This window comes from Centroberyx gerrardi, chromosome 3 (genome assembly GCF_048128805.1).
Source record: "Centroberyx gerrardi isolate f3 chromosome 3, fCenGer3.hap1.cur.20231027, whole genome shotgun sequence".
Lineage (NCBI taxonomy): Eukaryota > Metazoa > Chordata > Actinopteri > Beryciformes > Berycidae > Centroberyx > Centroberyx gerrardi.
In genome coordinates, this window is record NC_135999.1 from 10,372,006 (window position 1) to 10,398,830 (window position 26,825).

The 26,825-nt window shown below is 40.0% G+C and overlaps 1 protein-coding gene across 5 annotated transcripts in view; it reads left to right on the forward strand.

Moving 5' to 3' along the window:
• ctnna2 (catenin (cadherin-associated protein), alpha 2) overlaps positions 1-26,825 on the forward strand; it is a 316,543-nt gene that overhangs the window by 57,829 nt on the left and 231,889 nt on the right. For all 5 annotated transcript variants that reach the window (XM_078291254.1, XM_078291257.1, XM_078291266.1 and 2 more), the window contains one exon: positions 26,602-26,805. In XM_078291254.1, coding sequence (XP_078147380.1) covers positions 26,602-26,805 — 204 coding nt within the window. The remainder of the gene's footprint in view (positions 1-26,601; positions 26,806-26,825) is intronic.

The window sequence follows — 26,825 nt, forward strand, 5'->3', positions numbered from 1 at the left end:
AAATCCCATTGTGGCAAGCTTTACTTCAAAGTGTAAGTCTCTTCACCTTACCGAATGCTGCATGCATCCATCTGTACAGTGACAGGTAATTGGCGACAGTAGAGTCACTCAGTCACTACATTCATGTTTATTGGATAACACGTTGCGACACTCCTTCAATTAGAGCTAACACCTGACATGGGAATCCCAATAAACGTCATAGACATCAGACAAGTGACGTGAGGAGAGGCCGATCTCTCTCTATCTCTCTTCTCACTGGCTCTTTTTTTTTTTTTTTTTTTTACTATATACCTGTCTATGTGGATATTAGCTTCTTTTTCTTGTGTTTGTTTTCCATTCTCCCGTTTCCCCAGAGAAGGACTCCAGCAGCATTTTCCTCCTGCGGTATGAGCAACAAACGTGATAGATGAGGTCTTCATGGTTAGTGTATGCACAGTGACTGCCCAATGTTGACCTTTTCGCATGCCTCGTTCGGGTGTGAGAGGCTGCTGAGCCAACCTCAGCGAGACAGTGGCTGGGGAGCAACCCGGCTCTAATGTATGTAGATGTATTCCTAACTGAGGGATAGCTTTCTTGGTAATTGCTATATCAATCTGTGCACTCCTATCCTCGCTGTCTCATTTCTGTCTCTCTCCTATTTCTCTCCCACTCTCCTCTCCTTTTTGGGCGCGTGCACACATCTCTTTCTTGCTCCTCATTGTCTTTCTCCTCCTCTATCTCTCCTTCCCCCATTTTTCTCTCTCCTTGACTCACATTGACTTGGCGCTTGAGCATGTGGGTGTTCAACACATTCTTTAGTTGCCTGTGAGAAACTGGCCAAGGGGAAAGAATATGTACTGCTCATTGTACCCATTGATATTCGGTGGCTCAGGACGGAAGTAAGCATGCGCACATACACGCACACGTGTACACATGCACACACACCCCGAGTATTAATGACAGCATCGAACACAATGCCAAGTGGCAGTGTTATCGACAAGAACCCTGTTGTGTTCAATAAAACTCCACTCCCACAGTCATTTTCACCTTGGCTGAGCCTCGCGTTAGCCTAGAGGCACACCTCTTAATTACGACATTCTCTGCCCGACCATTACAACACTGCCTCATTCTCCATGGACAGATGCACCTGTCAAGAAAAATATGAATAAGGGGACTAAGCTGAAGTAATGGGACATGACCGGGGAGATAGAGAAGTATCGGTTTGTTTGTTGGCGTACAGTAATTAGCCACTACCGGAGACAATGTCTTGATGGCAATAAGGCATGGGTGAGCTTCTAAGGAAGTGGAGGGAGAGGGGGAGGGGTCATTAGTATACATGATCTAGAGATCCATACTACTCAGTTTGGAGCTTATAGCTCCAGATCCACTGTGATCGCCCCTCCACTGCTGGATCCATAAAGCTCAATCTGTAGCCTTCAGGTACCACTTAGCTTTCTTCATTCCTCTCCAGTTAGATCTAGTCTTGTTAGATCACTGACTAATGTTCTGCCAAGGCACTTGTGGATTTTCAATTCACATTTAAGGCTCTGTGAGCTGGCAACATAGCAAATGTGCTTAAGGCATTTATAGCAATGCATCGGATGCTTTTTCAAAAGAATACATCCTTGTATCGCAGTGGATAAAAGCAGGTCCTTTTAGGTTCTTACAGTTTTTCACAATTGGATACAAACATTTCTCAATACAATTCACTTTTTCAAAACTCTTAATGCAACTCTCAACACTAAGAAACTGTAAGACCAATTAATTTCATGCACAAAATGCAATCAAACGTTCAAAACAACGAATACGTCAACAGCAACAGTAGATACTGTTATCTGTTGAGTAGTTTGAGTATTTCGTATTTAGGTATTGCACACTGACCCAGAAACAACTAAGAACAGCTAGCAACACTGCTCTCTGGTTGATAGTATAAAATATGTAGGTAATCTGCTTATTTTACTTTTGTTTGCAAAACAGCATGGGAGCTCTTGTTTTACAATCTACTATATGCTGACGCCACATAAGATAAAGGAAAGAAACAGTCACACACAATAGAAATAATGCAGAAAAGGCTTCAGTGCTGCAGTACTACAGTAAAGTGGATCCAGAGGTTTCCAGCTGTGATGGAAGTCAGCTGTGTTTAATCTCATTTCCATAGCATGGTATTGATGTTGCTTTACAGTACTGCATAATGTGAACATGTCACTATTTGTCTCTGGTATCTGGATATCTATTTTTAGCATTTTCACTATATTATGTAGTATATTTATATAGCAAACTGCTATTTTTAATTTGGTATGTTTTAACAGTTTCACAAAGAGTATGTAGAGTTTGAAGTATTTTGAAAAAGTGAACTCAGTATTGAGAAATGCTTGTAGCCAACTGAGAAAAACTGCAAGTTTCCTTTATCTCTGTGTTTAGCGTTGCATGATACTAGCACTATTTTTTTCTTGGCTTATCAGGTTCCCAGACAGAAGGAAGGAAGTCCTGGGTTTTCCTTGATTAACACAACTCTAACCACTCTCCCCATATAGGGACAGCCTCCTTAAACAAAATGACAGCTGGAACCAAAGCGCATTACCTCACCGCATCTTCTCCCCTCTCTCAGCATAAAACTCTCAGGAGTTGATTTCTGAGTGGGTGCAGCGAAATTCTTTTCTTTAAGGTATCTTGCCTTGAAGTCAAGGTCATCTCTGTAGGCGCCACACATGCCAGCTCGCCCACACATGCGCACACAGGTAGACAGGGAGACACACGCACACACTGCAAGCATTATATAGTGTAACTGATTGCCGAATGAACCCTCTTCCTGTCAGATCTAGCTTTTTCACAGGTAAATACAAAGATAGGGAATGCGGGGCCAGAAGAAGCCAGTTTGTCTGCTTCAGGCCAATCTGACAAGTCCTTGCCAATCACACAAAGCTACTTTGTAAGGTTTTGATGACTGTTTGAAACTATGCCCTCCCACACACATTATTGCACTACTCGGCACAAGAATGCGGGCATGCACACACACACGTGCACACATACATAAAGTCCCGTTAGGGGGCTAGCTTTTCTGCAAACGGATATATCTGGCAGCAAACTCCCTGGGGATTTGAGACAAAACCTAACCCAAAGATTATAAATGAGCTGATTTTCTGATTTTCAGTTTCTCTGTTGCTAAGCTAAGCTCCCTTCCTCAAAGTCGGACTGTAGAGAAATGCAAAATAGCTTGTTTCCTCTAGACAGAATCACAGTTGCATTCCCTGCTATAAACATGTTTTCAGAAGACCTAAAACAGACGGCTATAAACATGCTTTGAAAATACCCAACACAGACTGGCTGCCAATTTTTCTGTACGTTGTGCATTCAGCCCTTTGACAGAGAAACTTTATACTGCAGATATGTAGCAACCCTTCAACTTCTACTAGGCAGTCGGTATATCCTGCATGCATTCATTTACACAAGGCTATGTTTTTTTTTTTAATCTATAGTAGGACTTGCACACCTGAAGCATAGAGGGGATATACAAGCTCTCAGGGGATGAGTGCTCCGCAGCCTGGAAAGGAGATAGTGGTATAGCCTAAGGGATTTACCAAACACACATTCAAGGAATTTAATTCACAAGAGTTTAAGGCAGTTAGACTTCAATTCAGAGTTGGCTGACTTTAGTCACCTGGCTAAGTTCTTCAGATAAGTCAGTAGACACACAGGAAAGCTATTCATATTCAGCCATGGGCTGCACAGATGATTAACAATGATTTTGGGTGTCACATCCAAAATATAGAAAATAGGTTTTCAGTGTGTCTCACCTTTAAAAAAGCTCTTGGCTTTAATTCTCAGAAACTGTAAGACTTTAGGTAGAAAAAATGCAGAAAATAAATCTGTCACATTGTATTTTTTTTAATTGAAAGTCAACTACTCATGCTCAGACATATTTGTCTAGCTACAGTATGGACAAATTACTGGCCTACCATGACTTTAATGTTTTTGTTTTTTTTATGTGTTTTCTGTATCACCTCTACTTTATCAGGGGACATTCACCATCACAGTTTAGGCTACAAGGGTTTGTGATAAATGATGAGGGCTTATCTATTGGACTGCTTGACTTTTTTTATACAGTAGTATTTGAGTAATTTGATCTTTCTTTTTGATGTAAGTGAATTTTTGTTGATATTAGGCTATTGCCTAATATCATATGGTTGACATCATCATTCCATGTAGATGGCCAAACACAACAGAGATATGCAAATGGTTGACCAAATTATTATTTATTTATCTCGTATATTATTACATCAGATTACCATTCATTTGGATAGCTTTAAGCTTGGTTAGTATAGTCACAGTGATAATATTATGTAGAAATCAGTTTATCTTAGAGAAATAGATCTAACCCAGAGTTAAATCAGATATCTGTGTTGTGTGGAGGACCAACAAAATAAGGTCATTTCGCATAATATGGCATAGATAAGGCTATAGTCAGCTGAGATGTGTCATTTAAATTTGAATAAATACATAATTTTAAATATTAAAATTATTAGAAACCTTTCTCGTTATAACAAAATATTTTCACGTTATAATGACATCTTTTCTCGTTATTACGACATACCAACTTATCTCATTATAACGAGAAACGTTTCTTGTTATAATGACATACCAACATATCTTGTTATAAGGAGAAACTTTTCTCGTTGTGTTTGAAATGCAGACCTAATTTTACTTATACAGTGTTACAGTACAAAATTTTCAGTGGTACTGCAGAGAAGTCATTTCTTTTGGTCATGGAAATTAAGTTAAAGGTTGTGGAGAAGTCATAGAAAAGTCATTGAAAATCATTGGTGAAAAAGTGTATGAACCCTGCTCATTTTAGATTCAGGCCTATTCCATAAAAAATAGTTTTCCTTGAAAATACCGTATTCAACATCCACTGAAGAGCAAATATCAGATATCTAAAAAGAACAAGTTGTTTGTCTGAATCAAGAATGTCTTGGGTCATGCCTTTATATGAGGGAAAAGCCCACACCATGTGCACTTTGAGTGTACCTTGAGCCAAGGAGCACTCAATACAAAAGATGAGTCTGACGTGTGAATACTGACGCACACAGTTTTGGTATTAAATCCACACTGGGCAAACTTCTGTTTGAATCAACATCTTAGAGAAGGGTCTGCTCTATAGCCAACTAAACTGTATACTTGCAATGGCTTACTTAATCTGCCCATGACTAGTCATGCCACAAACATATTTGTGTTATTGTTCCTTTATGTTGTTAACTATTAAAATTCAGAGAAACATTGTTGCTTTTCTTTTTACTAACTCTTAGTCTGGTATGAGGAATGGCCTTGAGTGACTTGAGTGTGAGATGCTCTTACTTCATCATGCTATATTACTATCTTTAAACATTGAGATGACAGTTCACTGCTGTAATGTCAAAATTAAAGTAATGCCTGGCAGAGACACGGCTAAATGGAACAGTCATAGCAGGAGTGACAGTGACTGTCTGTCAGCCACTCAAAGCTTGACTAACCGTACAGACAATAGCCAATGTTGCATGGTCGAATAGTGCAGCGCTCAGAAATTCTCTCTCTCTAATTTCCCCCTGTGGCTCCAAGAATGGAAGAGATGCCCCATATCCCTGATCTATGTTTAGAAGAAGCAGTAATGCACCAGTGAAGTTGTTTAGATGAGTGTAGCTCTGTTGACAGGCCAATTTAACTGTCATTTTGAGATAATGGAGTGTTCTATGGAGGTAAGTACAACTGCATGTGAAATGAGAGAGCAATGAGAGAGCAATGTTCAAGAAGCCCGGCTCTTCCAGATCCTAACCACAACCAATTCTTCTCTCCTGGTTCTTCCATCCACAGAATTAGTTTTGTTGCCCCATTACCAAGAACAAACTAAAGTAGAATTCGCACACTGCAAGTTGGTCCCTGGTGTATGAATTTATTAAGACTTACACATGTGATGTTTCGAGCTGTCTGCTCTTCATCAGACATAAGACGATTGAAAACAGCACCACTGCATATGCTTACTTCCCTGAAGGACTGGGTAATTTCCCCCATTACCAAGACATCCATTTCAACCTCTCATTAACCTCATGGTTACATATTCCCAAGATTTAACACCATGGTTTCAAATGGTATTTTCTTCTCAACTGTTTTTGCTCTGGGTGATAATTTACCGTAGAGTTGGATGATGTATTTTGCCTCCTTCTCTCTCATCAGCACAGCTTTCATTGTCAAGTCCTCTTTTGCTGCAATGAAATTGACTGCTCTCTTTCATACCCTTGCTTTGCTTGCATTATGTCTTCATCTTGTTAGTTCCACATCTCTTGCCTTTATCCCTTTTCCGGTCTTTTAAATCTTGTAATGGTGCCTACTAAAGCATCCACAGTGTGGGAGTTACATCGCCATGTATTGTTGTATCGCCATGTGCAGTTGTTCTCTCACTTTTAGCCTCCCTGCCATGGGCTGCAATAGCAAATAAGTCTTGGCTCAGGGTGTGAGCTTCTTCTGGATCTGGCGAAAGCTGCAGCAGTTAAATGAGAAACTTTTGAAAATTATCCTTCCATCCCTGCCAAGACCACTGGCTGCCTTTTCCCAATCCTTGTTGTTTCTCCACACCGAGGTTAATACTCACTGGCATATTCACTTGAGAATGGACCACTGATACACGCTCTCTCATTCAGGAAATTGAGTGAAACCCAAATGTAAATCTAGTGTTAAAGCCAATGACGTAATCTGCCTATATGGAAAGCGTTATTGTGCAATTTTATTCAGCTAGCGTTATCCATGCTTTGCAGATACAGTAGCATGAGAAAGTGAATGACACAGAAAGTATTGTGTGCAAATTTAATGCCGGTCCTGTTCTTTTACCTCCAGTGTCTGTGCTACCATGGCATCGACACTTCTTTTGAGTACTAACTTACTGGGGCGTCCCAGTAGCTCAGTCTGCTAGTACGAATGCCATGTACCATGGCTCATGCTGTGCTGGTGCATGTCTTTCTACTATTTTTACATTAGCTCTTCACTGTGTGTGTAACTAAAATACTAATTAAATTCGTAAAGGAGGCTGCCAACTCTGCTAAAAAGGAATCCCAGCTCATCATACAAACCTCCCTATGACAGCAATGTACATACAGTATGTTTCCATATTTAAATAAACATATAAAAAACATACTCGTACAGATCTTTCCTGTACATTCACTTGTTTACAACGATTTGGTTTCTTCAACTTCTCCAGCATATGTTTTTTTTTTTTTAATAAACTAAACTCAGCTGAACTAGATTATTGATTCCACTGTTGCTGTTCAGAACGGAAAGGGACACCTACATTTCACAGCAGTGGATCAATCAATAATCTCCATTTCTTACCACCTCTCTGACTAATGGCCAGATAGTTTCATTACTCCAATCAAAAGGAGCCGGATCGAGGCAGACAACCTGACAAGCCAGAGTGCAGTTTTTTGATGAGAGGACATATATTTTGATTAGTTATTTCTGTCCTCTCTGACTCAGACATGAAACATTCCTTTAGAGTGGGTTCATTTGAATGTGCGTAGCCTAACCTTTGACAGCTGCTCGGGTTAAGGAACACATATTTCTGCGGATAGAAAATGGACTCAAGGAAGTAGATTTTTTTTTAAGAGGGGATGCTTTCGTCCCAGCAGCTATTGTGTGGAGCACAGCTGATTTGGAAAGCAAGGGGAAGAGAAAAGGGGGCGGGGCCGTGGGGAGGGACAGTGCCAATGTCTAGCAGAATGATTTCTATTCAGTGGGTAGTGGTGAGTGGGGTTTGGGGTTATCGCCGTGCTAGACAGAATTTGAAAAGGCAGAAAATGAAATGAGAACTCTATTCATATTCAAATGGAGACGAGTCCCTATGTGCATGCAGGGTTTTCAATTATGGGGGATATGTATATTTATGCCCGTGCCAAAGGAACCGGGACAGGGCCACCCAAGGCTTTTGTAAGGCTCAGCATTACAAATATCTGGTGTGTTATTCTCCTGACATTTTGAGGTTTGTATTTATGTTGCTTCTCTGTGGGATTATGTTTGGCAGACATTTTTGCAGAAGAATGTTAAAATCTTTTTATTTCCATATATATATGATTACCAAATATTATGAAATGTCAACCCACTGTTATGAATTAGTAAGCAAAAATCTGAAATAATGTTTGGCTTTTCTAGACAAATACAGTATATACACACAACTGCCTTACATACAATAGTCTAATGTTTTTCTACCAACTGAAAAGCAAACTATTTGCATCATGTCTGGCTGATTATGAAGCTTTTTACATTAAATATTATCCTGCTTTAAATTGTTTACAAGATAGATTATTATTTACCCGTGCTACTAAATCATTTATTACAAGCCACACATTGGCTTTTGTTTGAAGCCATCTCGTCCCATGCGAAGGTGAAGCACATTTAAGTCAATGATTTCCTACTGAATACATTGGTGAATTTGGCAGACTATTGTGATTTAAATTCTTTTTTTAAGCCAAATGAAAGCTTAAGCGTTTGATGTGTCTGAACTGCATCCATTAAACAGTGTATGAACTAGATTTACCACTAAGAGGTTTTATCCAGGAGGCCCTGAGTGAATGGGGAGAGAGAGCCCAGCCATTCAAAAATGAGCTAGCCAAAATCCAGAATGATATTTAACTAGTTTGATAAAGACAGAAAATTACTACGGAAAATAAGGAAATAAAGGAAATAACGTTACAAAATAACAAAATAACTAACATTACATTTTATATGTTATATGCTATGTAACAACCAACCAACCAACCAACCAACCAACCAAAGAAACATGCAAACAAACAAAAGCACTCAAAGTCGGTCTACTGATGATTCTCAGTGTAGCAGCTCTCTGAAGTGTCTCCTGATGAGTCACATAAAACACATTTGGTTCTTTGGTTTCCGTCATCAGGAGACAGTTGGTCATATTCAAACATATTGATTGAACTGTCCAAGATCATTATTATGATGTAGCATAACACAAATAATTCAGATTTTGCACCTCACCCACCAACTCAGAGTATAGAACAGTTTGCAGCTTCTGTATATCTCTAAGCCCTCAGATAGTCAGACATAAAATGCCATACAGTAACAATCCTCCCTATGGTGTCTTATGCCGTAGCAACTGCGCTTCATACCACTATAACGGCAACTACACTGGATGAAAAAGCACTTGTGACTGTGTGGCTGCTTGTCTGACGGCACACCAGTAGAAACACGGTGTCATGGCAACCCTTCCTCTGTTTACGTAGACACAGTGTGTCTGCTGTGCGTCACATAATTTCCCTTGGTCACCGTTAAAGTCCAGACCCCTGGCAGTGTTGTGAGTGGTCTTAATCTTCATTAAGAAACAGGGACACCAGTCTGACACACTGCCACAGAGCGCATGAGAGGGTCTACTAAAGCTCCCGCTGAATAATTAATAAAGTCTTCTCTCTCCAATCCTTTTCTCCTCAGCCCCCATAGAGGGAAGAGAAGGAAAAAGAAACATACATTTAAATGGTAATTGAGTGTTTATATCCCTGTAATTTCTAATTATTTCCACTTTTTCATTGTGGTTGCAGTAAACAGTGGGTAATGAATGGGGATTAGCAAGCGGGCCATGATGCCAATAATTACCCCCCACACCTCTGTGGCGTATTTCTCCCTGTGATGATGGCTCCGAAGTCATTTGTTGTTTCAGAGGTGATGGAGGATGTAGCTTTCAATTTAGAAGTGGGGAAAGTGGGGAGGGAGCCAGTTTCTGGTCCCCCAAGGAATGGGATCTCTTTGAGTTTTCCGGAAGTTTTCCTACCTCCACTATCGCTCATTGTAGTAGGAGCAGCTCCATGGGGTCCCAGGGATAAACAGCCTTGTCATCTGCTACGTATCTCTGCCTATTACTTCTCTATGGATGCCTATATATGCGTATTGACAGATGTTACTTTGCAAGAACTCAGGCCTCCAGCTGTTTCCAGCTGGAGGGAGGGGACATTATACCCTTCTCCCCCTGCCTCTCTGTCTCTCTACCCATCTCATGTCCGACCCCCTCTGCTGCTCCCCTCATTATGGCGATAATGACAGCCAGGGGTGAATACCAGCACAGGGCTTCCAGAGAGAGGCTCCCAGGCTGAGCGGGTAGTGTCGTGCAAGCAACTGGACAACTGCTGCCTGGGTATACAGAGAGTTGTGAACATATGTGGTGGGAAGGCACAGATGGGCAGCTGACCTTCACAACTGGAAACATGTACAAAATGAATGGACTACTCTGGAAGACATAGTGGACCTTTCATGTAACCATTATTTTATGTGTACTGTTACTAATTGTTAAAGACCCCATGAAATGGCGTCTTTACTTCCTTGATTTGCATGTCCTCATCATTCAAAAGTCTAACCCAATGGAATATGAATCAGGGAGAGAAAGGCAATTTTATTTGATTGGAGGGGTGCGGAGGGGCGGGATTGTTCAAAAATGTGATGGTTTTATTGGTTAGAATTTTATATTTACGCCTACTAGTGCAGCATGAGGTCACCATGAAAGATACTCCATGTTTTCCAGGAAGTAAAAGTAATGGGAGTTCATTTCATGGGGACTTTAATGTGTGGAGAATATAGAAGATACATCCTTTAGTATTGTTTTGTAGGTGGGTTCGCCGTGGAGAGGTCAGTCGTTACCCGATGATGACGACAAGAAAACTGCAATATTATGTTTCTTTGTATTTTTTTTCTTTCTTCCCCCACTGTTCCTGCTGTGAAGGCAGTAGGCAGCTGGCAGGTGTGGCGCTATCAGTGCTGTCACTCACTGACACCTTGGCCCCAGCTAAACTGTGAAGGCCACTGTCACAGGCATTTGGAGATTGGTTCCAAGAGCCAGGAGAGATTTATATGTCTTTAACAAGATCTTATAGGTAATAGAGGCCCACTAAACCTGGGCTAGAGGTCAGTTAATAGTCTCTTCTCCTCCTCGAGCGCTGTTGCAGCCTCCCAGGATCTCAAACTACTCTCATTGATTTGCGCTTGTTGTCACTCCCCTATCAGTTCCCAGAAACCCTCTTCAATAGGGCTTCATTTTTCATTTATTTATTTATTTTTGTTTTCTTTTGTTTTTTCTTGGAAGGTAGACATAGTCACTACCACTTTTGCATCTCATTGTAGAATGATTCTCTCATAGGGACATACAAATGGGAGGCTGACACTGATCTCTCAATGAATCAGACAACTGTTTTGCTATTTTTCAAAAGCACTCTTTTACCTTTACCCTTCTGCGAGGCTTCTTCCAATTACCTACTGTTGGTGACTCTTGTATACTTTTTAAACTGACAAATTTAGGATACTTTAAAAAAGATCTGACTGGTGCCAGCGACACAGGAAAAACAATGAGATCCTTAAAAAAAAAAACTGTCAGAATATGGCACTTTCAAAAATCTGAAATATCGCTGCAGCTTACGCTGCATACTAACAGAACAGATGTGCCCATGCAGAGACTCAAGTAAATACCCGAGAGGCTATCGACATTTTAATTTCACTTTAATTAATACTTAACATTTATGGGAATCAACTGCAGTGGATTTTTGCTGGCTTTCACCCCCACTCTTGCAAATATTTCATTACATTAGCTTCTTATTCCAGAAAATAAATGTTAGTATCTTCAAAGCTCAACATATGGAAACTATTCCTGTTTTATGAGAATTCATGCAATGGAGGAGTAGTTTTTGGAAAGGGCTACTTCAAGTCTAAGTATAATTTTTGCCAAGGTTAATGGGGTAACTAATTAAGCTATTAACTTTGCACAAACACTTACCGTATCATTCACTTAGTCCCCTTTCCCACACTGACAGACATTTCTGTTTATCAGTCAGGCTGTAGGTTCCCATTTGGTACTGCCCTGGTGACCACATTAAGGATTTTAGGGAAATTCTTTGTCCTTTTCCGTAACTTACCAAGACATCATTATCTCCTTATTTACTGGACTCCAGATATAGCGGAACAGACTGACTTCCAGAAACATTGATTCCACCTATCTCCTAAACACATCAAATGAGATTAGTGGGGAAGACGACAGGTGTGCCTTTGCTGATGACCCCAGTATGTGTCCTCTTTTATACAACCAGACACGCTACTCCGAAAGGACAGCTGTAGGACTTGCTCCTACTTGTTTGGCAGCGTCCGCCTGCAGGATGATCGTAACACTATAACACTGCTGTGCTTCCTTATTGGGACAGTGGGAGATTGTTTAATAATAGTGAGCAGATTGCCACTACGAGTCTGGTTATTAAATAAAGCAAAAAAGCTGCATACTGCTTAGTGAACGCTAACCCTGTGGCAATTTACCTGCAGTTTGACCGTCAATAGCAGCTCTGTCACACTAGCTGTCTCGACATCATACCAGGGTCCACAGGTCAGTAATTACCATCTATGCTTGTGTGAGCGGTGCAGGTCTATGTCACTGGCAGCCGTCTCTCCATCTGCCAAAGATAGGAATGAGAGACTTGTCGACTAGTTTGATCGTATCATAATTTTGATTTGCCTTTCAAGGCTAGAAATGATTTTGTTTCACATGATGTTTTTGAAAATAAATAAACATATAATTACATTGCCTAAATACATCATGATTTTTGTTTTCATTTTTGTCATTATGATGTAGAATTCAGCACCCAATTGTGACTAAATTGTATCTTAGTGAGAAGTCAAAATATCATTGATTCTTTTCAATTAGTGACAAAAATCACTGGCACTCGAATGCATTTTAATCTATTCTTATTAGATAGTATGCATCCTTAAATACATTAAGAAATACAAAATTGTCAATTATAATATTTAACAAGCAATATGTGCACTTAAATGGGAAACTCCAGGGAAGCTCAGGGGGAAAGCTTATGAGGAGGCAAATGCCATTTAAAAAAATAATAAAAATAAAGATTTTTTTTTCTGCTTAAAGAACATTGAAAAGGTGAAGCTTAATCAAATAAATATAACTTATTTCTCAATTAATATTTTATGTTGTGAAACTATGGACCAATATCGGAATTGACATTTCAAACCAAATTAATGTACTTCAAAGGATCAAGGGATAAGTTGCAATATTACCATGCCATCATCCAGCTATGGTGATATTTTTCTCTGTTGTACCACGAGCCAGGGAGCGTCCCATGATGTGGTGTTTGAACCCCCTGCTCCCCACCCCAGCCCACCTCACTCTCACCCTAATGGTCTCCTGCAGCTAACTGCAGGTCCGCATCCACAGTCTGCCGCCAGAGAGACTAGGCACTGCTCCAGCTACCATTACCTGGGCAGGCGCGGAGCCTTGTTGGCCCCATTATGCTACTGTACCGCATGATTTATGACTCTGTCTGTGTGCATCTGCTACATTAATAAACATTCCTGCACATGCTCATAATTTAACCTATGGAGTTTTGAATACTAGCTTTATCATATTTCCAGTATCACAGGTATCACTGCAGAGGATGGTATTAGTATAAAGTTTTGGTGATTGTCACTGTTGCCCTACTCATCATATAGTGCGCCTATCCGATTTGTTCAAAAAGAGCGGTAGCTAGTGACCGTCAATGTGAGCTTAAAGCATGTCTTAAAAAAAAAATAGAAATAGAAATAAAATAAATAAATAGAAAACAGCTTTGTTTACTGTTTCGATGATACAGTACTTCAGAGGTTGCCATGGCAACAAAGCGTGGTTGCAGACGATGGATGGAGTCACTTTCTTAGTTCTGTAAGCAGCACAGAGCTGCCACTGCAGATACGTTGGAGCCAGGAGGAGGAAACAAAAAACAATGCTCTCACACTGAAACTGCTGTGAATTGGGATGTCATTTTGTCTGCTATCACTATTGCAGATGGGCAAACGTATCGAGGCACAAAAAGGAGCGGGGAAAAGCAATGAGATGTCAAGTAGTGCAAACCCAGGGGAACGAGATAGCTTCTGAAAATAAGCTTGCGATGAGACAGGCATACTGTAACGGAAGAGGGAAAATCGGAGGCACAAACGATGTAAACATTCAAACAACATGCATCTGAATAGGAGTTACTGCCACCAGAGAACTTTGTCCTTTTGCAGCTTAATAGATTATGCAAAGATTTGTATAAAGTTGTTAAACTGAGTTGTTTGTAGTGATGTGAAGGACGTTCTGTTGCCAATCAAGGTGATTGTATGCAGGCCCTTGATATCTCGACTTAGGTATAGCCTACACAGGAGACAGGCCATGCTCCAACTTGACGTGATTAAACCAGCAGGATACCAGCTCAGACGTTAATTAACTTGTCCTGACCATTGGGAGTTCACTGCTCAGATTTGTGCTTGAAAGTGGTACATTTATTATGATGTCCTTTTCTGTCTATTTTGTAGGGCTGCTTTCTTTGTCTGTGAGTCTGTCTATGTATATTGTTACAACCCGGCTCAAGGAAGTAACAAAGGAGGGGAGACATACGCCAAAGTAAAAGTTATAACAATAATTAATTAACAAGAACTGAGGGATAAACAAACACAAACTACATCAAACCAAAAGAACAGAACAAAAGGTGTGCATAGGTGAGGAGGGAGAGAGACACTGACTGCATTTACATGGACATGAGTCTCCCGGTTATGATTGGGTTTTTGAAGTATCCCGTTTTTGTGTTTGCGCATGTAAACATCAAATCCCGATTTCAGAAACCTGGATAAGCCCCTATCCCGGTTTTGAGAAACCCGATTATGCTAGCTGGAGTACTCCGAAAGAAACCGGGATACTGTTGCATGTATACATCTTATCCTGGTTTCTGACCGCTGCCGACTACCTGCGCAGGCGCGGCTTCAGCCAAGTGACGTAGCAGAAAAACACAAACAATGGCGGCAACGAGAGCGTCTCACTTCTGGAGCGATGACGAAACTGAGTTTTGTCTTTCGGTGATGAAAGAATTAAATATACTTGGCAGTTTAGATGGGAGAAAGCATCGAAATGCTGACCTATTCAAGTCTGTAGTATACAGACTACAGGACGCCGGTTTCCCAACATGTACAGTGGAGCAAGTCAGGTCACGGTGGAAAATACTAAAGAAGCATTACTACGTGGCCAAACATCAAAACAAAACAGTCAAATTAATTTAAGGTTAACAGTTACAGAGGGATATCAGATTAATGATATCAAAATTGTCGGTTTGTGTTGTAAACATCACAGGCGCCTGTGCAAATAGCATGCAGTAATCAGTAACCGGGATACTAGTATTTATTATGTATACGGGGATATGAATAACCAGATTTCTCTGTATTCCATGTAAACGCCATATTCCGAATATGATCAAAACCGGGATAAGCCTCATAACCGGGATACTCAAGTCCATGTAAACGCAGTCACTGAATGGTCTGAAGGCTTTTAAAGCCCAAGGAGTACACCGGGCCCAGGTGCACTCCATCAGCGCTGACGATCCCTCCTACCAGGCTCCTACAGGACAGACAAGACACACAGAGCAGCAGCCGGTAGAGCGGGAGGGTCGTCGCAATATCTGTCTGTCTGTTTGTCTCTCTCCCTCTGTCACTCTCTCTCTATCACCTCATTCCCTGGTAAACAACCTTCGACGGAGCAGTCACTAGAGTCAGCTGCCTCCAAGTCACAGAGAAATTGCTGGAGATATTCATATAATTCCTCAAACATGCCGAAGACATCTGGAGAATTGAGTCAGATTGTTGACAGAATATGTCCCTGTTCACACTTGAGATGGCGGTTGCCTTTGTTCGAAGTTCGACTCTAATTAACATATGTAACTCCAGTTTTGTTTTTGTTTCAACTAAGCTTTATGGAGCTCACAGACTAGAGCTTCTATTTTCTGTTTTTTTTTTTTTTTTTGTGTATTTGTGTGTATGTGTGTCGGTGTATAGATATATATGTGTGTTTGTAGGTGTGTGTGTGTGTAAGTTGTAGTTTACATTCTTGTGAAAAGGTATTCCTACTGGATGCAGTGCATGCCCCAGTGAATGGGGCATGCACTCACCTCACTATTTTGGGAATGCTGGGCTTTTAGCTTGGTTTCCTGCTGGTTGCGCTATTTTACTAATTCATTTATGTTTTCCTTCTTTTCTCTGCTCCAATTGCCCCTTCTTTTTCTTTTCTTTGTGAATTATTTAGGAATGCTTTACTTTCGGATTTTTAATGTAACGTTCGGAGGACATTTTTGCTACATCTCAAAGCAACATATGTTCATCAGGTTCACACATGACAATTTAAAGGAGAATACTACTCAACAATTCATATACTCTTCCCGTAGCTAAGGGAAGACAAATAATTAAGAACAAGAACAATCCCCCAAAGCTATAGCTTTCTATTTTTATAGCTGCCAAGATGCTAGTGTATGATGTACCAATGAACTGCCTGGAGATGCTCCATTGACAGTGAACTGGAGACTGAACTTGTGGTCCCATTGTATCTGGGCTTTTATTTTTACATCCTAATGAGCTTTAGCTGATATCAGTGTTATTAATTCTGAACCTGAACCTTTTTATTCATTTTCTGTACACCTATATACCGTATCTCTATGATAAGAGTCGTACTGTATTCCCCTTTAAGTGTGTATGGTATGATAATATTCCCAGAAAGGCTGCCAGCATTATTGCATTGGGATGATGAGGATGTGCTTACAGTAAGAATATGATTCTCTCCAGAGTGATCACACACATCTTTACTTACCTTGGGAAGATGGCATTGCTGGGCAGCCCAGTGCCCAACCCAATAAAACAATTGAATAAACACATTAAATTAGAAAATACAAAAATGTAAAGCTTCCATGATAGAGGGTAGTGAATGAGTTGTTTTCCGCTAATAGACAACTGACTCCAATGCAACACATTGTTGGAAGTTAACTTCAAACTTTAACATTTTTGCTCCACAAAGTTAGATTGTAATCCAATTACGATTTGCTGATTGAACATAGCTGCATATTGTTGCGTGATCCCATTCATATTTATCTGATTTAATCTGTTAGTAATTCACCAAAAGTTTATTTAAAAAATGTTGAAGAAAAAAAATCTGTTAAAAAATCTCTTACTAAGTCAAATTTATTGACTTAAAAAAGTCAATAAATAAGTCATGAGAGCTGTGAGGTACCGTAGTTCACATCTTAATTGTGAACTGACTCTCTCCATGTTTTTTACAATTATCATAATAAATAAAAACATTTTTAATCCTATCTGTGACACATCAAAATTGTACCCTCACTGGGCCTGTACCTGTTGATGTGCTAAAGTACTGGTTAACCAGAGATGCACTTTCCCGGACTTCTCTCATTGTGTCCGTTGAGCCATGTTGCGTCTTGAAAGCACTACTTACCGCTCACATGTCTCTCATTTTCTCAACAATGTTCCCCTCCATACTTCTACCCCTTCCTAGTATTGTATGAAACATTCAACATAGTTTAGTATATGGCCTCTTGTGAAGATCAAATGTTTTGAGCTCTCTTTGCTCCGATGTCCTTCTGTTTTTGCCCATGAAAGATTCAGCGCTGCCCAGTTTATCTTACTTTACACCACAAAGACATGGTAAAAGCTCACCCTTGAAATATTCAGCATACTCCAGGAGGTCTACCACGTGAACGAATGCATGAATGTATGGTTACACAACCCTAACTGTCAGATTTACACAGATATAAATTCCTTTTTTTTAATTTTTTTTTTTACTTTTACAGGATATGGTACAATATTTAGAGCTTCTGGTGTGAAACTTGAATGCTGACAGACCTCTGATCTGTTAAGAAAAAAAAAAAAAAGAAAGGAAAGGGAACTGAGAGACTCAATGAATCGTAAAATGGTTTTGAAAACCTTTAATAAGTTGTGAAGTGTGCAGAGATGACTAAATCCTAATGCTTGTTCATCTTGTCCCCCCCTTGAGTCATATAATTTCCTCTGTCCTAACTGCCCTGGCGGAGGGGCACATGATGGCTTTAATCACTGTATGCCTACCTCAGGGCTAAACAATAAAGTGTGGTACTCGGTAAAAAACAAATGAGCATCGTTGGGAGGATTTGGCACTACTTTGAGACTCGGTACACAAACGCTGCTTGAAGGTCATTTTGGCATGCAAAGCTCTTTTTGGTTTTGTTGTCAGTAGACCATAAAACAGAAGGATTTTTGAACAATGCAAGCTGTTTATCGGATGTGACAAAAGATGACAAGGGTTAAATTAATAATTCCTCCCTGTACATGTATGTGAGCATATAGGCTGTGTGAAGTTGACAGTGAATCATTTTCGCCGTTGTGGAGTGGCAGCCAGCTTTATATTAAGTTTAGCTTTTTAGATTGAGATAATTTCATGATACCATTTACTACTGTTGTAAACTTTCAAATGTTCTGCTGCAACTATCAGAGTGGCCAGAATGAGGCTCTGAATAAGCAATCTGACCGAGTCAGAGCCACTTTGCGAATGCACCCCTTGGCTTCTAGCTTTAAAAGAGAGTTCTTTCTTAGGAATAACATATCATATCAAAGTACAAAAGTAACATTGGGAAATACATTTTTAGGTTGGACTTTCCTTTCATTTCTTACCCTTTTCTATTATCTAGTAATTGATGACTAGTGGCTTTTGAAATGAATCCTTTGTTATTTGCCACACAAGATTGCTTTGTGAGAGCTGCACTAGTTGTCATCCATTGTATGACGATAGAGGGCCAAACCCTAACCCTGAGTCAGGCGCTCTTCATTAGATTAATCAATCAGAGAGCAGGCTATGACTAATGCCCCTCCTGGGCCAGTGTGGGCAGTGCTTTGTCAAACAATGTAATAGTCACAACCAAATAGCCCTTGAACCCTGGGTTAGGGCCCCCAGAGGCAATACAGTGGTATGTCCAAGACTTTGTTCAACTTCCCTCTTAGACAAAATCTTAGGCACAGTTGACATGGGCTTACATGACATGTCCCCCATCTCACTGGCTGATGCCCCAAAGTGGGGTCAAACTAATACCCTCATCCAAGTGGGGCATACATGAGGCTGCCTCGGGTCCTGATATACTGGACAACATCAAACTGTACTTTCACATATAGTCACGGACCAAAAGCTTGGCCTAGAATCAGAAAAGCCAGTTGCTGACATATTTTGCACGAAGACTGTCTTCTGTTGCTTGGATTGCTTTCTGTTCTTGATTCTAAAAGCTTCTTTGTAATGTGTCCTTGTTCACAAATGCATAGCCTACATGAAAAAAACAAAAGCCTTATTTAATTTTCATTTCTTCTCTATCTTGCCTCTCTCATTAGCCTGCGGGTAAGACGTTCATAACTGACCTCCACAAAAAAAACAACCCTGCCATAAAACTGCAATGTTGTCTATTCCCCGCACCATTTGGAAATTTGGAAAACCCTTGAAGAGAAAACTTTTTTATGCAGTCTACCCGCTGTAACCATAAGGTATTTTAAGGAGGTGACGCAACAGGCCAACAAATCACTGTGATTTGTTGCTTTCATTTCCTTGGAGTACATTTCTGGTTAGGCAGTACAGTACATAAAAAAAATGCAATAATGTGAAGACAATGTTACTCTTCACTTCAAGGGGTCTTTAAATGCATTGACATTTTGATATATTGCATTGCAATGTTGCAGTTTAAACCTGAGCAGCAGGGTTGCATTGTGGGTCGGGGGACTGTCCTTCCTTCCTGAGGACCTAGTAGTATCATCTTAGTATCATCTTATTATAGGAATGATTGTAATTTTTCAGTAGGGAATATTTGTGAGGGGTAATTACGAAGGGAAGGGTTAAGGTAGGAAACTAAAAAATGAGGCTATATTAGTGGACATTATTGCAAAATTATCTGTTGGACTACGATCATATTTCTTCACTGCTTCATTCTTTACTACCTTCTCAGACACTGTGTCATTATTTAGCTTTGTTGGGGATTTTGATAGCTTTTCCTCTTTACCAGAGCTACTTTTCACGAATACTGAATCATTTTGGCCCCTTCAGTCTCAGAGTTTCCCTTTTAGCCAAACGACAACAAAGTAATTGATAATGTAGTTCAAAGAAAAAATTGAGAGAAGCGTTGAACACTGTGAAGCTCATTGAGAGAGCTGACGCTATCAGTCATGTTTGTGAGGTGCTCGGAGAATGAATTCAGCCATCGCCAATTACCTTGAGAACCCCTCAGCCTTTGTCAACCCAGCATTTGCCATTTTTTCTACTCTGCCTATTCCCAACTCCCAGTGATAATCGCAACCTGACATCCTGCTTGGAATAACAATTGAGCAAAGTCCTCAGGGAATGTTCTCACTTTTCCCTTCATCTTCTTTTCTTCTTTGCATCTTGCCCTGTTGAGATCCTCAGTGTATTGTAGCTTCACTGTGTTCCTTTTTGCCTTCTTAAAGCCCTAATTTGTGATGCAGACATAAACAAAAGGGTAGCCATTCCACAGAAAGAGAAAACATGGGACTAGGGACATTTGTTTCATTTTGAAATGGATCAACTTACATCTGGATAGAAGGACAGAATAGTTTGTTTATGCTTGTAATGTATTGTATAACAATGGAGAAAATAGCCCTCTGATTAGTTACAATGGGTTCTGGAAGATAATCAAATTTATGAAGCCATACCTCTCAAGAGCGTATGTGTATTTGTCCATAATGAATTATTTCATTCCATTGTCATGTTATCTTTTACCAGCTTCTTGCTAAATTAATATGTTAATTCAAATGTTTTACTTACTAGCCAACAATTCTGGTCTCAAGCCATTTACTGCAAATGTGCATTATTGTTCATGCAATCAGCTTTATAAATGTTAATCAAGAATGTGAATGACTTTAAATTGATTTTCTCTCCACCTTGTCCTGATTGCTAGCCCAAGTCAAAACTGATGGTATAATAATGAAATGCTAATGCATCCCTCTATTCCACCATTCACATATTTTGTGCATGATATGCAACAAAAACTAGACCCCATAAAGAGACTGGTTGAACACAGACACTGTTTCTTGGCTGGAGCTGATATGAAAGGAGATTATTTCCAACGTAACACCCGTACTTACTCACACCCCTCTACGCTAGCATTCCTCCAAATCTTGTACCTTGGGAATCGATGAAAAACAGTAAAAAATAAATAACACTACAGCAGACTAACCTATAATTCATAGTAACGTCTGAGGATCCTCCTGTGATCCTCCTACGTCAAAGGTGCACAGCGCAAAGCACAGGCGAGTTCTGTGCTATTTTTGTGGCTTTACCAAGCGATGCACGCATGAACAAATCCTATTCAGAAGCTTAACAAACCTTTTTGTGGATAATATGTTGGCCAATTTGACTTAAGATACATTTAAGACAGTAAGATAGTAAGATGCAATTTTTATTCTAACTATACACACATTTGGTGTGAATGTTTGTCATCCAACATAGAACTGTCATTATGCGCCATGATGCACAGTGGGGCTTGTGGAGGACTGTTGAGAATAGCAATGCACTGCCTACCGTGTGCTTTCTGTTTGAAATTGACAAACTCTAGGAGAACAAATCACTATGGGATGTATTGAGAAGGAAAATACTTTTTTACTGCAATGAGAATCCTCACACTTCTCTATACTAAAGTGGATAATGTTATATCTGATCACACAAATGCCTAAAAAATAACCATAAAGCAACAATTATTTAAATGTATTTAATTTCTGCATATTCTTACATAAAGAATAAAAACAATGTAGTCATATTAGACCAGGGACATTTGGAGCCCAGCTGCACAGGCCAAGGAGTGTGAAGTTAGGGTTAGCGCTACTTTTGGTGTTAATATGGGGTGGTATGGTATGACAGCTTTGTGGGCTCATGGATAGATGATCCTTGAGTAATATCTATGTAACACATACAAACCAGGTAATGTAGTCAGTGCAACTTAGAGATCTGTGAACATTTTGTCAGTAGATAACATACCACACTATAGTCACTGCCACACACACTGGCAACATCAAGCCACCACTGAGGACTTGATCCTGTTGGTTTGTACTGTTGGCTTACTGCACTATTCATAGCACCCTACAGTGTCATGAGTGTTCAGTAAGCACACGCTTGTCTGTTGTCAGACGTCATTAAAAGTGTGACGGCAGTAAAATCGACAGAGTGCAGTTGCAAATTCTAGAGTAGCCGCTGACATGCCAAGTATTCACATATAGCTTTAAAAGTACAATTAAAATACAAGTAAAAGTACAAGGCTAAGTATACTATTTTCAAGTGTACCTGCTGTATTTGCAAAAAGGTATTCTCTCCTATTTTTTTAGTTTTAAAGTATACTAGCAGTGTAAAATAAACTACTTTTGTATAAGGGTTCCCCCAGCTATAGTCTGTAATTTTTAATGGCGTGGTGTGGCATGCTGCATAAAAGGAGTTGAAAGTACCCTTTCAGGGAGTTGGAAGCAAGCCTGCACTCACAGTGGTTATTGCAATGCTGCCACAATTCATACATTCTGTGCCACAACAAAGAGTCAACATGTGGTGTAAAACAATTATTGCACTGGCCTTTTCTCTGCCCTTTGCATCCATTCAGATATTATTCACCTCCTAATTGGTAGAATCAGATTCAACACCATTTGCTGCAAACACAGCGGAAACACAGAAAAGCACAAACAATTAAATGGTCTTGTAGTGTGTTTTTTATAGCCGACTTACAGATTATTTTTGAGTGAGCAGTACACCGTCCTCTGATGTTCCTGAGTTTTATATTTTAGTTTGGGTTGTAAATAAGCAGAAAAGAGAGACATTCTACGATGTTGAGCTGGGACTGAGAAACTTATGGAAATTCATAGAGGGTTTCTGAGGCAAACACACCTAGGCACCGTAGCTTTCCTACACCTCAGTTATTGCAGCACCGTAAGTCCACAACATCTGATATATGTCTAATCAAGCCTTTGGTTCATAGTTCACCCAGTGTTGTCCGCCAAACATTCAGGGCAGTCAAAACAAAGGAAACATCAATATGGATGCTCTCCTATAGTCAAGAGTCCTTGTAACTCTGTTTCACTGGTGAGAAATGAATTTACTTGCATGATTTTAGAGCACACATACCTTAAAGGGCAAAGTCAAGGCTATGAATTAGTAATATAACAATTAACCACCATGTCAGATTTTCCCCTGATGACCGCCACCATGAGCTGTCAAACAACTTAAAGCCGCAGTTCATGATTGCACAATGTTGGCTCCTGTTGAAGACGTTTTTTCACTCTTAACATGATTTGCTGTGTTCGTCATACAAGAACAGACAAGATAGCTACCCATCAGTTTAAAATATATTTTGAGGTAATGTTAGCACACACTGAAGTGACACAGACCTTTGTGTTCCAAGTTCTGAAAGTTGAAAAACAATTAAATGATGAAAAAATGAAATCTTATTTTGCATCTCCAAGTCAAACTCTTAAAGAATCTCTGGGCAATTGAGACATGTCAGATCTTCACTTGAACTGTGGTGATTAATTTGGGTTCTACATGGGCGTCATGGTCCGCTCATTCTAGCCTTGAAATTGCACTTGGGGGAAGAAAAAAATAAGATGTGCCTTGTGCACTTGACATCCTAGAGCAAGTCTAGCACATCTCTTGGTATTTAAGGAGCACATCTTCTGAATTTTGTTATTCATCAATTGTATTACACATTGAAATGACATTTAAATGACATTAAATTGTTTGCTGATATAGTACTTGTGTGATCCTTGACATGGAAATAATTTTTGTTGTCCGTTCGTTGTAATTGATTCTCATTCATTCTAAATTTTTGCAGTACCTTGCTGCAGATGAAAAGGGGAAAGTACAGTAGGCCTCTTGTGACTGGGGTCCACCTTCCACAATCTCAAGCATTTTGAAATTATGGTCAAAATTGGACATTCATACAAAAGAACAGAAAATGCAGTTAATTTGTGTCTAGACCTTCCTTTTTTTCTTGATTGGTAGGAACCATTGACCAGATCAGTGTAGATCAGCTCCAAGCAGAAAGCAGGACCGACACCTGAGTCAGATTGCTTGTCATTATGTGACCCGAGTTACCACTCACTGTCTTTTCACTCAGACCTTCTTTTTCCTTTTATCTTTATGCCTGTCTCTCCCCTATCTTTTTTTTGCATTTCTCTCTCCCTCTATCTCCGTTCCTATCTTTGCCTTCTTTTTTTTTCCTGTAGCCCCCAACTCTCTACCCCTTCCCCATCTCTTTACCACCGCAAAACCTTTTATTTACCCTGCCTTCCTCCCAGCTGCTGCTGCTGAAAAAACTAGGTTATGCTTGACGCAGTCCTCGCACTCCGTTATCCTACATGTTATTATGCATCATTTGACAAACAGTCTGTCACCCTGCCCCAGGATTAGACTGGGTGAGGAGAGTCCAAAACCTGCACTTTCGCTCCTGACTATTACCCAGCACCTAAGCAACTCCTCATGCATTCCACAGAGCCACAACTTAATGCGTTTGCCCTCAGATTTATTGTTGAATCTTTTAGTTTGTTTTCAAATAAGATAGACTTTGTAATGCAACTTGGGTTGGGCTGCGGGCCGAAGCTAGAGAAGGCTTTTTATTCAGTTGTTATGCCTTTGTTGAACCTTAGGGTGGGTAGACTAAACATGAATTGCTTTTAGGTAAATATTCCTCCATGAATAGATGGAAGGGGGATATGCTAAATTCACGGTGTGCAGTAAAAGTCCCTCGCAGCAAGGGCACACTGTGAGCGTTGTTTGCATTCTGCGTCATGCATTGGTGAACTGCATTTGTTGTCATGAAGACAACAGCAGTGTCTCTATTCAGTGGTACATGAGCATTCCCCTCTCTCAGAATTGAATAAAACGAGATATGGCAACATTGAAAAAAATGACTTTATTACCATAATACCCACATGATCATTTTAGGAGCACGCTATAGGGAGATAAACACATACTCGCCTCTCTACACTTAAGGCTCATTGCGCCCTATATAATGCCTTATCAGTGCAAGTAACATTTACAGAGGATATTATGTTGCCTCAAGGTGAGATTGGCATTAGATCGAGAAACAGGTAATAACAAACTTCAGTATTGGTCAGAGATATGTCCTGCTCTCAATGCTGTGTCTACTACCATGTGTTTTTTTTATTTCCTATCTCTTGAGCCCACTCAGAGCCCTGAGATGTTTTCTACACTCTGTGGGGTTAACATTATCTTGTTTTCAAAATAAACGCATTGGCACATTGTCTCTGTCTCATCAGTGTGAGTTGTTGCCTACTTGCAGAACATAAATGGCACCCACATGACATCACTTGACTCTTTACAGCTTAAAAACCTCGAAATTATAAGCTCTTGCCATGAGTCTGTGTAAGAATTATGTGAACTGTGCGTTCTGAATTGTAAAAACATCTTGTCTCAAACATGTTTCGATATGTTTGATGCAGTGCAGAGCAGAGTGCCAGTTTTTATGAATAAAAGCAAAATAGCCTAGCATGTCTTTGCCTCTAAAAACCCCAACATGCCACAAACTGCTGTGAACGGCATATTTAAATAGTACCGCCGTAAAACATAAGATCACCACCATCAATATGGTAATTTACCCCACTGTAGAGATCATAAAAAAAGAATCTATTTTGTGGCAACTCCAATAATATAAGGTGTGTGTGAGTGTGTGTGTGTAGGGGGTGGGGGGGGGGCATATCCCTGCCGTTCGCACTGTGCTTAAGAGGTCCATAAAGAAGAGAAAGGCATGAATTAGCAGACTTAGCAAAGCTATGGAGTTAACTTCAAGGTCACCTTCTTTTTTTTGCCTCTGGCTACCACCTCAGACAGATTGCCCTGAACCTTCTGCTGCCCTGGCCCATGCCAAATATGCTCTCTACACTTTGTTAAGGTCTATTAAACTTACTATCTCCAACTCAAGCTACACTGATTGCCCACTTCATCACTTACCCGTTTTTGCCATTCTCAACTGAATCTTACCTTAATGTCTTGCGATAAAGACATCATGTTGGCTGATTGTTGTTACAGTGATTCAACCTCATTCACAACTAATACTTGCAGAGAACTAAATGTAATTCTTGTAAAGAATTCTTGTTAAGAAACACTTATAGAATATTGGACTATCGTCATCCAAAGTATTAGTAGCTGGTGGAAACATTTTATGTTCATTAGATAAGTAAATATAACTTTTATGAACTTACATGCACTTGTGAGACAGATGTTCAAATTTGTAATTACAATTTGTTGCAGGGAAAAGGTGATTTTGTTGTAGGCTTTCAAAATTACCACACTTTTGAGTCTGACTTCCTTTTTCTGCTTGAAAGGTTTTCATTCCAAAATGCTATATCCATTTTGAAAAAGAAAATGCAGCCTGAAATGCATCACTCAGTATTTCAAAACTGCAGATTATTCTATCCTCTAAAACATAACTACTTTGTAAGCAAACATCTCAAGATGAGTCCTAACCTTGGTAACCCATAATATGCTGTATTTTCATGCCTGCATTTTGTCAGAATATTTATCAAGATTAGGTGTCATTTTTTTTCATATGGCGCATAACTCATTTTGGAATGAAACTCTTCACTTGTAATTAGTTTTGCAGAAAGATGATATTGTCATTCTTTTTTGCTATAAAGTTGAATCTCTGGTTTTCTTCACAGGATAAAATGTCCGTCTGCTCATGCTTTAGCTCACTTGGTCCTGTAGTATCGTGCTGACCTTCCACTTGTCTTTTTGCCCCGCAGAACAAGATCATTCTGGACCCTTTGACGTTCAGCGAGGCACGTTTCCGGCCCTCTCTGGAGGAGCGCTTGGAGAGCATCATCAGCGGTGCCGCGCTCATGGCCGACTCCTCCTGCACACGCGACGACCGCCGCGAACGCATCGTGGCCGAGTGCAATGCCGTCCGACAGGCCCTCCAGGACTTGTTGAGCGAGTACATGAACAATGTGAGTTTTCCCTCCGATCA